The 14,605-nt window shown below is 37.8% G+C and overlaps 1 protein-coding gene across 2 annotated transcripts in view; it reads right to left on the reverse strand.

The window, feature by feature from the left end:
- Window positions 1-14,308, reverse strand: part of LIX1 (limb and CNS expressed 1) — a 50,084-nt gene extending 35,776 nt beyond the window's left edge. The window contains exons 1-2 of one of the 2 annotated variants that reach the window (XM_054578290.1): window positions 14,274-14,308; window positions 11,436-11,581 (exon numbers count right to left, since the gene is read on the reverse strand). In XM_054578290.1, the coding sequence (XP_054434265.1) occupies window positions 11,436-11,517 (82 nt within the window). In that variant the 5' untranslated portion in view covers window positions 11,518-11,581; window positions 14,274-14,308. Of the gene's footprint in view, window positions 1-11,435; window positions 11,652-14,273 lie in introns of those variants that run through there. The other variant, XM_054578289.1, reaches the window with a different exon arrangement.
- Between the last annotated feature and the right edge of the window lie 297 nt (window positions 14,309-14,605).

Below are 14,605 nucleotides of genomic sequence, written 5' to 3' on the forward strand. Positions count from 1 at the left end.
CCTGACAGGGGACTGAACCTGCAACCCAGGCATGTGCTCTGACTGGGAATCGGACCAGCAACCTCCTGTTTTGTGGGATGATACCCAACCAGCTGAGCCTCACTGGCCAGGGCTCCCAGGGGTCATTTTTCTGACATTTGTTCTTTACAAAGTCAAAGAAAGCAAAGGTTAATATTTTTTTATACAAGTGATATGACATGTTTCCAGCTTGGAACTATCACATTGAGTGAACAGTCTATGTACATATGAACAGGTATGCGGATGATCAATCTTCAGGCAACACTTGGCTCTGGTTTAAAGCAATGGTATAAACATCCACTGATTGTATGCCTCAGAGGGGGCTGTAACTAGGCATCCCATTATATAGTCCCTTCTTTCAAGGAAAGATGTTTATAGGAGAGACCACAAGAGAAACAAGAAGAAATGACAAAAGACTGAGAGGGGCTTGACACAGGCTTTCTGGGCAGAGGGGCATAAGCAAAAGTCAGGGTCAAGTCTGACTGATGGTGCTCTCAACCTCAGAGTCAGGAAGCTACAGACTGGCACACATCTTTTTTGGCCATGCATTGTTTATCCCAAAGTTTAGTCAAGATTTTTTTTTTTTTAAGTTTCTACTTTGTCTCAATGCTCACTAAAGGAAAATGTCTTTATCCTAGGGATAACAGCATAAAATCCAGTTCCTTTTTGTTACTCCTATTAGTGCCCTTCTAAGAACAAAATAAGACAGCAGAGCTTCCTCTTTTAGCCATGTGAGCACACAATGAGGAAGCAACTATCTGCAAGTCAAGAAGACGGCTCTCCTGAAGAACCAAATCTTTTGATATCTTGAAGTTCCTAGCCTCAAGAACTGGGAGAAATAAATTTCAGTTGTTAAAGCCACCCAATCTGTGACATTTTGTTACATCAGCCTGGGCTGACTAAGATAAATCTTTTCAGCCATTTTGAATATTTTGCGTATCAACATCAAGACAATATGCTATATTGTTTATAGACATTAGTGTGGCTATTTGCTTTTTCAGTCTATTTTGAAGTCTGAACATGACAGTTTTCAGAATGGTAATTAGATCCCCAAGCAAGTCTCTCATAAATGATGTTTTCACTTTCCTTTTCCTCAAGCTTTCTTCTTGATTATAAATTTCAGCACTGAGGTATTCACAGGACACAGTTGACAAATGAAGATATCCAACATTGGGTAACATCTTGACCATCCAACCTTTGACTCACTCTAGCAGAAATCCTTAATCAGCTTCAGCAAAGGCTACATTTATCAAGTCAGTCTTGGCTGGACTTCCTTCTGGCCAGAGGACTAAATCATCTTGTGATAATTCATCTTACAGAGTACAGTTTCTGTTATTTAACTCACAGTAGACTGTGCGATTCTAGAGGGCAGGGACTCTGGTTCATTCTTCTCTGTAGCCCCTTAGTATCTGGCACAGGACTGTTCCTCTAGACACAGCTGTTAATTCATTTGGAATCTATGAAAACTCTACGTACCCGAACAGTTTGAGTGCAACTGAATGAATGTATAGAAGGTAAGTGAGGTCACTGTGATTCATGGACAGGTCAATACTCCCTCTGGAATGGCAGATTTCATGTATAAACCACCACGGTGCCCACACAACACGGACATGGTGGTGGCAGCCATTCTTCAGCTGCAGATGGTGGAGTATGTGCAGAAAGATGAAGCCTGGTCAGAGTACAGAAGTCATTGCTAGTCGCTTGATAGCTGGGACTTTACCTTCAGAATAAACAGGAAAACCCTGAATGGTGGGGGATGAGTACTTGTTGTCCTAGAATGCCATCTCTAATCCATTTATGTTGACTGCCTGGGGCACTCTGTTGAAAAGGATTTGAAGGTAGCTTGTGGGGCCAGTGGAAGAGAACACCATAATTAACTAGTTATGTGGCACTGGCATAATTTTTCTGGAGAGAGTGATGTTGATAATATAGAGTAAAAATGAAGTTCAAAACAGACTTCTGCTCATGGAGATTTACAATCTGATTACAAAAATAATGTATTCTTAATATAATTAGTGAACAAAATGTTAGAGTACTACAATACACAACAGAGATGATTTCAAAGTGATATTTAAAACCTAAAAATTTATGGCACAATAATTAAATTAATAGAACCAGACAAGTAAATGAATGTGGTTAGAAAAGGAGGGCCTAAACTGAGCCACCTCAGAGAAATGAGATGTAGCCCAGGATGGGAGAAGGGAGAGAAATTGTGCTCCCATAACAGTGAGGGTTTTATTTGACAAAAGACTAAGACAAATAATAAAAACAATAATGCTTCAGCTGAGGAGTGATATAAGGGAGTGATGAGAAGGGGTGACATTAGGAAGGGGGTATGATATGGCAAGAGACAGGGAAGGGAACTTAGCTTCTTTTAATGATTGAAAATCAACCTCATTGTCCTTGGTGTCCCAAGTTTACCCAAGGGGACACCTTACTACAGTGTCATGCTGCCTGTGGTGGCTGTTCCCTCCATGAAAAGGAAGGACACAGACACTTGGAAGAGAATGTGTGGTTGCTCTTTTGCATCTGGGTTATTTCAGGCAGAATGTTCCTCTAGGAGGAGCTTGGGCAAAAAATCTCTAAGTGGGTAAGGAGTGAAGCTAGCAAGAGAGGGCTCCCTCGGCAGCCTGGAAAGGGCACAAAGGCCTTTCAGAGAAGGGAAACACTAACTGGGCACTCAGAGAGCTTTTACCCTAAAAATATAGAGCTGACCATTTTCATGGGTCGGACACAGTGGAGATGCGGGTAGGGACACGTGATGTCTGTTTTCCTATGGGAATCCTGAGATGTAGAGGCTGTAAATATCCCTTGGATTACAGGGTATGTCCTAGGAGGGTCCTGAAAAAAAGGCACTGTTCAAACACAATGCAATTCAAATTGCATCTCGTCTCTCCACCTTCTATCAGTAAGCAGGTAGTTTATTTAGTAGTTAAAATTATAGACCCTTGAGCCAGAATGCCTGGGCTTGTTTCCTGTTTCTACCACTGTGAGATGCCTACCTAACTTCTCCAGGTCTCTCTGTAAAATGTAATACTTATATCACAGGGTTGCTGTAAGGCTTAAAATAGAAAATGCTCAGACTAGAGAGCTTCAGCATAGGAAGCCCTAGAGTGTTAGCTATCACTAGTGGTTAGAAAAGGTGGAGGAAGAAGTGAAAAGGCATGTTTGTTTATATGCTTGTATATTGCGTCTTTGAAGCTGACTACTCTGGATTGGAAATCATATTATTAAACATTCTAAAAATAGTCTCTAACTCTGAAAATTCTCTAATTGTATACATTGTGCTATTCAATTCATTTCCAAAATATGTTTGAGGTAGAAAAGAGAAAGCTCTTTTGGTATCATTCACCAGTAAAGTCAAAACTTCTTAAGAACCCAAAAATAAATGGATGGAATTGCACAAATGGATGAAATAAATGGATGCCTCAAAACCTGGAAACATGAATGCTTATCCCAACTTTTCACTTTCTAATGGATGTTAAAGGCAATAGACATGCTCTTAGCAAAAACTATAGAAAGCGTCTAACTTTTATTTTTAAGTTAATGTTTAATGACTGCTTATGCTTCAGGAAAGTGGAAATATTATAGTTCATTGCTCAGTTCAATCACATATTATAAGTCCTGCATAGAAGACAATCATTTGTCTGTAAAAAGGAATCATAAAAGTATATTATAAATCTTTCAGGAAAAAAGAACCAATTTCTTGATGCCTTACCTAAGATAAAATTCTAGCTAGGTAAAATGTACCTTGCCAAAAACAATTAAAGACAAATTGAAAAGGCTATCATTTAAGGAGAAATCATTAAGAAGCTTTCTAGATGACTAACATATTTTCAGACTGATACTTTGCCTCCAAACAGATGGATTTATGTTCTGTAATGTTTTAATATAATCTTCAATTAAATTAGTTTTAGCAGATGATATTTTAAAGTTAATTAGTATTTTCTAGGCTTGAAATTTAATCATGTAGAACTTGTTTTTGCCAATGTGACTTTTTAGTTCTGTTGAGGAAAAAGCAAGAAAAAGACCCCCAAATAATTTGGGGGTAAGCTCAAGTGTGATGCCACTTGCCATTCATGCAAAGTGGGGTTGCAAAATGGGGTACCTTTGTGTTGCGTGAGTGGCTTGGTGAACTCCAGGACACTGATCAAGAGAGCCAGCTATTGTTACAAATGTCTAGTCATTTATAACCATCCCCAGGCTTGGCCAAGGTTTGACCACACTAACGGAATCTTGCTGGTACAGCTTGTGTGTCAGGTATAACATGCTGGAAACTTGGGCCCCTTTTTCTTTTGTGTAGACACTCTTTCAAAGGTAGGCACAGCCACACAGCAGGACTGAGAGAGCTTGGAGTCTTGTTTTGTTCCCAACAGAGAAATGTATTTTTGGTATCGCTTCAGAGTTGGTGTCTCACTCCTACAGCAGCTGGAAGGCTGGTTGTGTCTCTTCTCGTTTGCTTTTTCTTTTCTTCTGATCTGATCCCCGTCCTCTACCCTGAACACTGTTTTCAAGGGAATTATGACCCTCTTGATGTTTTACAAAGTTAGCTGCTCAGGAGATTCTCCAAAATATGCAAGAAGTACATCCTTTTTTATTTGGTCTGGTTTTTATCTTTAGCGTTTAAAGTTGCTGAACTTTGGGGTGGAGAAATTCAAATAACACTTATTTTAACATCTTTGGAAGGGTGATTTTTTTTTTTTTAAAGACAGCAGGGAGAGACTATGAAGAAGCAAGAGGAAATTATCATACAAAGGCAAATTAAAATAAAAAGTCATTAAGTATATCAGAATTAAACAGCAGCAGCATGCTTGAGTTCCCATGCGTGGTTTATATGTGCACCATAGGTAAGACGATGTCATACAATCACAAAAGTTATGTGGAATAAAAACCTGATGTAATCTATTAACCAATCAGGAAGAATATGTCTTCTCATGTTCCATTGAGCACTGACAATGCACTGTATTTAAGAGACTTTGTAGGACTGCTGATTGTAGATGACCAACAAAGGATCAAAACACACAAATAAAACAAACAAACAAAAAAACACATTGTTTTCTTAACCAGTTCTGTGTAGTTAAAATAGTTAAATCTTTGCAAATGTGGCTTTAGGTGTATGTATAAGATATTTTCCCTGGGAACACCATTATAAGGAAGCTCTTCAAAGCCCTGCCACAGCTCTCTTATGAGGGTTTATGTACAAGGCACAGAGTTTGGCCCAAAAGAGATGCAAAGCCTTTGGTGACTTGCGGTTGGGTAGATCCTGGGGGTGAATGTTAAGTCACTGTAACAACGTGGTATATGGGATGATTCAGGCTGTTCTACTAAGGGCAGCCTGCGGCCGCGCTCCAGGGAAGTCACCTGAGGTGACTGTGTTCATTTCAGAGCTCCCTCTTACTCCATTCTCTCTCCCGTCTCATCTGACTGTCAAATTAACCCTGCATGCAATTAGGCTGTGATTAAGGTGTCAGTGGATGATGACTTAGAAGGTCTCAGTACAGTTTATTTCATCATAAAGAAGAATACCTGACAACGGAAAAAAATTTCCTCCCCTTTTGCGAGAGAGGGTACCGACCAACCAACAATTAAAACAGGTCTATTGTGCACCTGCTAGGTGCCTGGCCACATGGGAGCTACATAGAAGTGCAAGCTATGGCTTTGCCCTCCTGGAATTTCCAACTAAGGTGTGGACAAAAACATGCCAGTGAAGCTATAACTCACAATGCAGAGCCACAGGAGAGAAACATAAACTACCTAGTGGGGGCCACAAGTGCCAAAGGAGTGGTGACTAAATGATGGGTTCCCACAGCTGCCTAACAGGATGAGATCAAAATAGGGATCAACTGATTATCATCGCAGCAGGAAAGACAAAACCAAACCATAATTCAAACAGCATTCCATGGACGCCAGAGAGAGAGTAGAGAACTACAGAGTGTAATAATTGCCTGTTTTGTCAATGTTAAACTTTCAATAGGATTCTTTTTATTTCTTTTTCTTTTAAAATAAGATTGTTTTAACTACCTTTACAAACTAAACTTATAGGAGCATTTGAACATAGAGAAAAAGAAATGAGTCTTTGGGGTTAAAACTTCAATATGAAGGGTATTAAGTAAAGAAGATTCTTTTATGAAAGGCTTCTAAAGTTGTCTTACATTTCTTAAATCAATCTGTGGCACATAATCAGTAAAACCATATCATTTAAACAGAAAATTCATAACTTAGAAACTCACCCTTGTGCAGCTGTATCCTATTATAGGCTGTAACTTAACACACGAGTTTCAGAAGTTGTTAAAGTTGAGTTCAGGCTAACAAATCTTAACTGTTTAAAAAAAAGCCTATAGTGAGAACAGACAGCACACCAGGAAGAGGCACCTGATTTGATCACGGGATGAGTGTCAATCACGTTTTATTTTGATTTGTTAAATCTTATTTATATATTCAGAAATAAATGTATTAGGACAGATGTGGCCATTAAGTGTTCAAGAAGCCGCTTACTTTTTTCCATTTTGAAAAATTTTCCTCTGGGGCTGAGCCTCTCGGTATTTAAACTCTGCCAAATGTATATTTACTGAAAAAAAGGAGAATAGTGCTTATCTCAGTGCTATCTGAATGGAAATCTGCATTTTTCTCTTCTTATAATTCAAATAAAAATGGTATTATCTCTTAGTGTGAATTTTTTTTTTGAAGTAAAATTAGCCTTTGAATTTACTTCAATAGACCAGACATCCACAGTTTAAATTATTGTAATTAAGATGCAATCGTTCGAGCTAGTGAGCAGTGGAGGGATTTTTTAGCCATATCCTTTCAGGCATACTTCACGTGGTGGGATGCAGTATAATATGTGCAGAGATTTTAGTGCACACATACTTTTATCCCTTACATCCTACTCCATTCTTTTCTGTGAAATGCAAAAACCATAAATGTACCATTAAATTTATAGATTTCAGATAACTACTCTAAAAAGCATGAAATGGAGAAAATGCTTGACTCTTGAGGATTTTTGCTCTTTAACATTGCATACAGCCAGATTCATGTTTTTAATAGCTCTATAGTCTGGTCTAATATTTCCAAAGAGTAAAAATGTACTTTTTGCCGTATTCACCTACCTGATACAAATAAAACCTTTCATGCAGAAAAATGTTTCCCCAAATGGAAGAGTTAATGCACCTGAAATTGTGACAAATTTTCTTCTAATTGTGCAAATTTAGTAAAGATTCCATCTTATCTTTTTTCATTATGTAATTTGAGGAAACATATTGGTGAAGTCCAACACATCACTTTATAAGTCAATGCCAGAACCAACACATTCTCATGATTTTAATGACAACTCACATAGCTTTTTAACAATCTGTTTAGGAAAGTTTGTCTTGATTTTTGGCCTTCAGTTAGTGAATGTGGTTTCTCCCTATAAACATGTTTACATTCACAAATCTTGCATCTTGTCTGAATGGGCAAAAGGATTCTTGCTATAAATGTTGCCCAATTTAGCATCAGGAAGTGTACTTCCAACAGATGCCAGTATACTCTTTTCCCCAATGCAACATAAGGCCATAAACTTCCAGAACTAATCTAGGAGCTCTGTTAACTCCAATGGTTTCCTATTGCCTGCACTTCAGGGTGACTCCACCTGCCTTCTCAACCTTGCCCCCACCTCCCCCAGGGCATTGCTCTTGTATTGCCTGATCTGCCTTGGGACAAGCTGTTCTCTCTCCTCAAAAACACCCTTCTCCTCTCATTCGCTGTCACATTCCTGTTCAGATGTGCCTATTAAATGGGTTCCCTCCATACCTCCAGGAGAGTTCATTTTAATTCCCCCTCTGTTTTCCTAACAGATATTGCTATTGACATGGTCATTTAACACCTCTGAGAGACAATGGCTGGTAGTGGCTAAAGGTGAGGAATTGGAAGACAGAATTTGAACCCCAGCTCTGTCACTTACTAGCTGTGTGACCTCAGGCAAGTCACCTTAACCTCCCTGAGCCTCAGTTCCCTTATGGATAAACAACAATAATGCCTATATTACTGTCTTGCAGTGAAGAATAAATGTTCCTAGCATAGTGCCTATCATCACATGATGAGTTGTTGACATCCTAGCATTACTATGAATGAAGAAAGAGCCCAAAGATGACACAAGATCTCAAAGATGGAATCTTTGACAGATGCAAGAGGCCAGAGAGTATATCGTGCTCTTGTAATTTGAAGCGTTAACACTTGGAGTAGGATCTGCCAGTGCAGCCACCTAGAAATCATGTGGTGATTTCCTTTGAGAAAGCATGTGAGAAACTGTCCAACAGTGGCGAACAAATAGTAAGCTCATGCACACACTCTTAAAAGATGGGATGGGGCTGCTTTCAGGATTGCTCATGTTTGTGACACACGACATATACAAAGAAACTGGATGTTGCACAAAGTCAAGAGTGGAAGGCAACAGGGACATACACCTTCATTTCTTTGTGAAGAGATTCCATCTGGTGGTGTAGAGGCTCCCAGTGCTACTGATAATACTTGTTACAAGGCGGGGACATTCGGGGAGTGCGAAACAGTCCTGTGACAGCTTAAATGAACAAACTTCAAATCGAGAGCACCGCCTTATTTAAAATGTTTTTCTATTATTTTTCACTTGAGATGTAAAATATGGAAAAGGGAAAAAAATTGTTAATGAGATTCATTTTCTTCCAGGAATAAAAAAAAAAAAAAAAAAAAAAACCACAACAATGCCATATAAACACCTTGTCTAAAACAAATGAGAGATTTAATGAATTGCAAAATGCCACTTGGAAGGCCTCCTTGGCTCAGAAATGCATTCAAATTTTATTTCTTTAAATAAATATAACTATTCCCATGTACATTGGTCTCAGACCAGCAAACTCTGAGTGCTTTTCCTCACCAACTTGAAGAGAAAATTCAATTTACAATTGCTTGTTTTTGAAAATATTAAAATCCAACTGAGCATAACAAATTAATCAAATGATCATTTATCACCTGTATTATGTGTTTCTAAAGAGTTAAAAAAATGTAAATTTGCATTTACAGAAGAGAAATTTAGAAAAGCACTCTTACGGTGTTCAGCTGTGCTGGGTTTTAAAAATTCCTGGATTGGCTTTTTGTCTTTCAGGAAAGTAAGGTAGCAATGTTTCTTAAGCAATCGGCAGCCAGTGATGTGCTGAAGTGCTTAGCCCTTTTCTACTGGAAGAGACTGGACCAAGGTCGGGGAGGAGGAGGCTTCTCAGAACCTGCCATTCAAAGCAGATGGAAGCTTTTTATAGGCTATGTAAAACAGGAGTGTGGTGGCAGCAACTTATAGGTGTGCCAAAGAAAATGAGCCCGCTGCTAAACTCTGGCACGTGCACGACAGGCTGCCAAGGCATGGCATAGCCCCAGGCCTACTTTTGATGTCCTGTCCCAGAAAGTAAGCCTGTTCCCATTTATTCCATGAGCATGGTGAGTGGTTGGATGTTTTGATGTTATAAAAACTCCTGGTACAGAAATTTGCCATTTGGCTTACTTTCATTTACTCATTTTTCAGATTAGAAACACCTGAAGGGAGAGGATTAGCAGTTTAATATTCATACCTTTAAGCCATGCAAACAGTCGCAGAGTGGCAGCCCATTCTAGGGTAAGCAGGCAATGCTATCTCATCAAATTTAGGTTCTATGTTAATGAAATGCATAAAATAGTACACCCCTTTGTTTTTCCACATGAAAGCATTCCTTCAAAGGTCTGGATAAGAGAACATAATATACTATATGCTTTATTTTAATTCTTCTGTTTTATTCTCTGTGCTAAACTGTAAACAATTTCTGGGATTAAATTATATTAAAAAGTGGGCCATGATTTCAGATTAAACTTCTTAAATTCACAATGAACTCAGTATAAAAAGTCCCCTTTCTTTCTTTTTACTGCTTTCACTATCCAAACCCTCAGGATAAGACCTGGTCTTATATAATTTATCCAAAGCTCTGGGCTGGTCAAGAGCTCTTTACCCTTCACCAGTGAATTCAGTTCTATTGTAAGAGAGAGAAATTCTTTCCCTCCCTTTTCACTTAAAGAAACATACCAAACCTGAATAGACTCAAGGCTAGACTGGGGTAGGGAGTGATTTTATTAGTTCTAACATAGCTATTGACACACACATGAAGACCATGAAAGAGAGAGAGAGAGAGAGCGAGAAAGAGGAGAAAGAAAGAAAGCAAGAAAGAAAGAAAGCAAGCAAGAAAGCAAGAAAGAAAGAAGAAGAAAGACAAAGAAGGAAGGAAGGAAGAAGGAAGGAAGGAAGGAAGGAAGGAAGGAAGGAAGGAAGGAAGGAAAGTAGAGAAAGAGAAGAGAAGGCTTTCATTTTATGCCTTGGAGGGCAGATGGGTTATAATTTAATTTCTAAGAAGAAAATTTATAGAATAAAATGGCCTGACATTTCTTTTTCTTCATCACACATATGAGAAATATAAACTAAAAGGACATCTGGAAACTAACATTATTCAGCAATCAGAAAGGAAAAATCCAAACCATTGAAGTTTTGATGGAGACAAACATAACGAGGTTTACAAAGAGGAAAGCTGTAACCTATTGAAGTAAAGAAAAAAAAAAAAAACCCACATTCATTTTACCTTTTGGGCAGTTCCATAGCAAAGTTCTATTTCAGAAGCTCTTTGTAATATGAAACCCACTGTAGATAAGATACAACGGGAAGATAGTCTATTTTGCAGCAGCAGGAAATCAAATTGGTTCCAGAAATGAAGTTACAAGACAAATGGTTTAATAGTATTGCCAGATTTGGGAAGCTTGATTGGATTATTTTTCATAATTATTAAAAATGATTTTGAAATAACTTTGTCATAGAGGTTTAGATTTTTTGGAGGGGAAGGGTGTTGCAGAGATGGCAAGATATCTAATTTTACAAGTCTTTTAACTAACGTGTTATAATTCATCACCAAAATTTAAGAGCTCAGTGATGATTTATTAACTTTTGATGCAAAAAATAAAATTTCGGAAAAACACAACACTTGATTTAACATAACTAAAATATGTTATGAAAGATTAAACAGGTTAGTAAATATATATTTTATTTTCATATGTTAGTTATTTTTTATTTTAATCAATAGCAATCAGCCTTGCTTTATTTAAAAAAAGCATCTGGAAAAGTCCATTAAGTCTTAGGCAAGTCTTAGATTTTAGGAGAGACTTTTAAACCCCTAGCAAGATGTCTCACTGACAAAATAACCCAGCAACTAATACTCGTAGGTAAAATGAAATGAAATCATTCTCCTGACTGAAGTCAGGAACAAGTTAAATATCACTTAGACTGCAGCACACGACTGCAGAGATTTAGAAGAAATCATACTTAAATAGGATGTGACTAGATGTTTAGGACTATTTTCTTAAAAAGTAAAAAAAAAAAACTTTTTTCCTTCAGTACTTACAATCTTTGAAGACTAGAGCCGGGTCTCTGTGAGGCAAGACTTGGGCAATGATGTGTCTCAAGGATTCCAAGGTTCTGTCCATCTCGGGTCTGCCTGTGTGAGCCTGCTGCACAGTGTCCTCATGCCTGAATTCTTGCAGTCCTGGACTGAATTTGTGCAGCTCATTGATGCACAGGATTACCAAAGAATCCCTTTTAACATCTGCCAATCAGACATTTCCCAGAATCTAAAGACCCCTCAGGGGGCCCTCCTCCCAGGCTCACTTATCTTTGTTGTGTGCTGAGCTAATTAGCTCTAAAGGCTGGCTGACAGGCAGGTTTCCATTGCTTCCTTCTGTTAAACACACCCACCTACAGGCTGGCTGGGGAAGCTCCCTAATCGTGGGAACAGCTTTCTTCTCCAACCAGGTTTTGCCTGAATGGCATGCAGCTTTCTGACTTGGATATTTCTTTTGGTTCCTTCTCTTCAAATGTGCTTTTCCCAGGTATATAGAACCAAGAAGTTTATTTCTCAAGGAAATTTTCTTAGTAACAAAGGAGTTTCCAGCTCAAGACTTCCAGTTCAGAATCAGTATAATGTAAACTCTCCTCTATAGAGATTGTGAATGTAATCAGGCACCAGATTATGCCTCTATCTGAGTTCGGGAACATCTCTTTGGAAGCCAAGTTTTTAATTTCACCCCCCTGCCCAATTATATTCACTTCTGATGAGCAGTGGCAAGTAAAACCTCGTGGACTGACTTTCGACTTGCCTGGGAACATTTGTTTTCCGATTTATCCTTCAAGGCAAATCATTCCCAAGATGAATTTTAATGAATTCTGATATCATACACTTCCTTTCATTGCATGATAATTATTTCTTTTAAAAACAGCAGGGGAAGCAAAAGAATATTTTTCAAAAGAATATAGGTGGTTATTAAAAGATCTTACGAAAACAGATTCTTTTTCTGTATATACTACCCATGACATTAATCTTTCCATAGGAGACATAAATATAAGTCATGTGATGCCACTGCAGTAATAAGAATTTGTACCATTTACAAAAGGACTAATTTTAATGGCTATACCCTAATTAGTTGTTGAAGACTTATTGAGGACTTCTTTACTTTTATTTAAAATATTTTACCAGAGTAGGCACAAGAGGTTGCTTTCCCATGTTCTTTCCAATTTTCAAATTCTGTAATTATGTTATATTATATGATTAACTGAAACCAGTCCTTTGAAGACTATATCAAAATAAAATGTTTTCCATGTGATCAGCTTCTTCCGCTAGTTGGTAGAAGGGCGGTGGGCTTCATAAAAGGAAACAGAAGGAATGGGGCTGTAATAATAATTCCTATTATGATGACTATCATTTAGCAAATGCCCGCAGCCAGTGTGTGCCACACGTAAGAGACATGAGGCTGCCCAAGAGTGCAAATATATTATTATACAAAAGAACTTGAAAGAAGTAAAACTTCACATCAAGAAATTTATTTAGGGCCCCAAAAGTTACTTTACATGGACTGTACTAAACAGGAGATCATCAATATCCTTGCCATTCAGTTTATCATTTAAAAGAGATATTGGACAGTTCGTAGACAAACTAAACTCTTATACATTGATTGGACACAAAGTATAAATGAATGTAAATACTTTCAGTGTGATATTGAATCAAAACCAAGATATTTAAGGTACCCTTCAGGGAAACACAGAAAATAAGGAATTCTCGGAGGACTGAGACTGATAATATAAAAATAAAAATTAGAAACAATTGATGCTGGGATTTCATCCATAAATTGATTTTTTACGGGCTTAAATTTAATTCCAGTAGCCCATATAAATATTTTGGTTGTGTAGTGTGGTGGGTGGAACACTGATTTGAGGATTAGTAAGATCTAGGATTTTATTTTTGTTACCTGCATAACTTTAAAAACATCACTCATCTTCTCTGGGTTCAGAGTTCATATCTAGAAAATTAGGGGATCAAGCTGGATGCTCTCGGATCTAACATCTATGATTCCGTGGCTATATTGCAAATGAACACAAATATTATCTAACATTTTCTAGCTTTCTGGAGAGTCATATATTTATTTCCTAAATGCTGGATTGGTCTTCACATACTTCTATTCCCAGAGTCAATCCCTATCCATGCATTAATATGAGAGATACAAATTAATAGGGTGAATTCAAAGATACTGCTAATGTAGCTCAAACAAATGGCAAGAATTTGTTAAGTAAACTTATCTTCAACCTCCACAAGATTTGTCTAAAGAAAGCAAATTAGAGAAACCAAAATCAGCTTTTCAAATATAATCTCATACAAATATCATCTTCTTTAATGTTATATTTTAAGAAATGAAAAAAGGATTCTAGAAAGGCAGGTTATACATTACAGTTCAGTTAGTATAATTTCTTTTTTCTCATTAGGCCCTTTCATTCAGCAGAAGTTTTATGACACCATTTTCTTCCTTGTCTGCCCATACAGACGTCTCGCCTTAAAGTGCTACTGTGAGGCAGACTAGCAAAACTCAGCGGTTTCTCACCATTCTTTTTGATGCAGAAAGCACCTGATAAAGACGGAAGAACCTGAGAAAATCCTGTGCAGTGTGTCTATATTAGTACCAGTTCTGCATAGAGTTCACGATAGATTTTCCTGTCAATATCAGTCATCTGTAAGAATGTATCAGAAGCAAAATCAAAGTACTGACACAAGGGTACATGACTGCAGTGAAACCAAAATGATGTTTTCACAAATCATGTTAGAGTACTACTCAGGAGTAGGAGAAATGGCATCCAACTGACATATTCAGAGATCAAGTTATCTGGGAAAAGAGGAAGGCTCAGTGCAACAGCACACTTATCCACTTGCAGGGAATACACAACTCTTTGAGAAGATGAGAAATCAAAGTGGAACACAAGGCCCGTCCAGAAGGTATCCAGCCATGGACTAGGAAAAGTAGAGACATTTATTTAAGAAGATACAAGATACAAGAAACATTGTACATAGGACAATGATGTCTCAGTCCCCTTCAAAGTAGGCACCTTGGGACCTTACAAAGTTCTCCCAGTCACCATCAGTTGCCCCCTCATATTTTCCTGAATCTCATTGACCATCTGAAATCTTTTCTCTTTCAAAAATGATTTTAGTTTTGGAAAAAAACAGAAGCCATAGGCCATGAAATCTGGGCA

The sequence above is a fragment of the Pteronotus mesoamericanus genome, unplaced genomic scaffold, assembly GCF_021234165.1.
Source record: "Pteronotus mesoamericanus isolate MK-2021 breed Mesoamerican mustached bat unplaced genomic scaffold, CSHL_Meso_final contig_50, whole genome shotgun sequence".
NCBI lineage: Eukaryota > Metazoa > Chordata > Mammalia > Chiroptera > Mormoopidae > Pteronotus > Pteronotus mesoamericanus.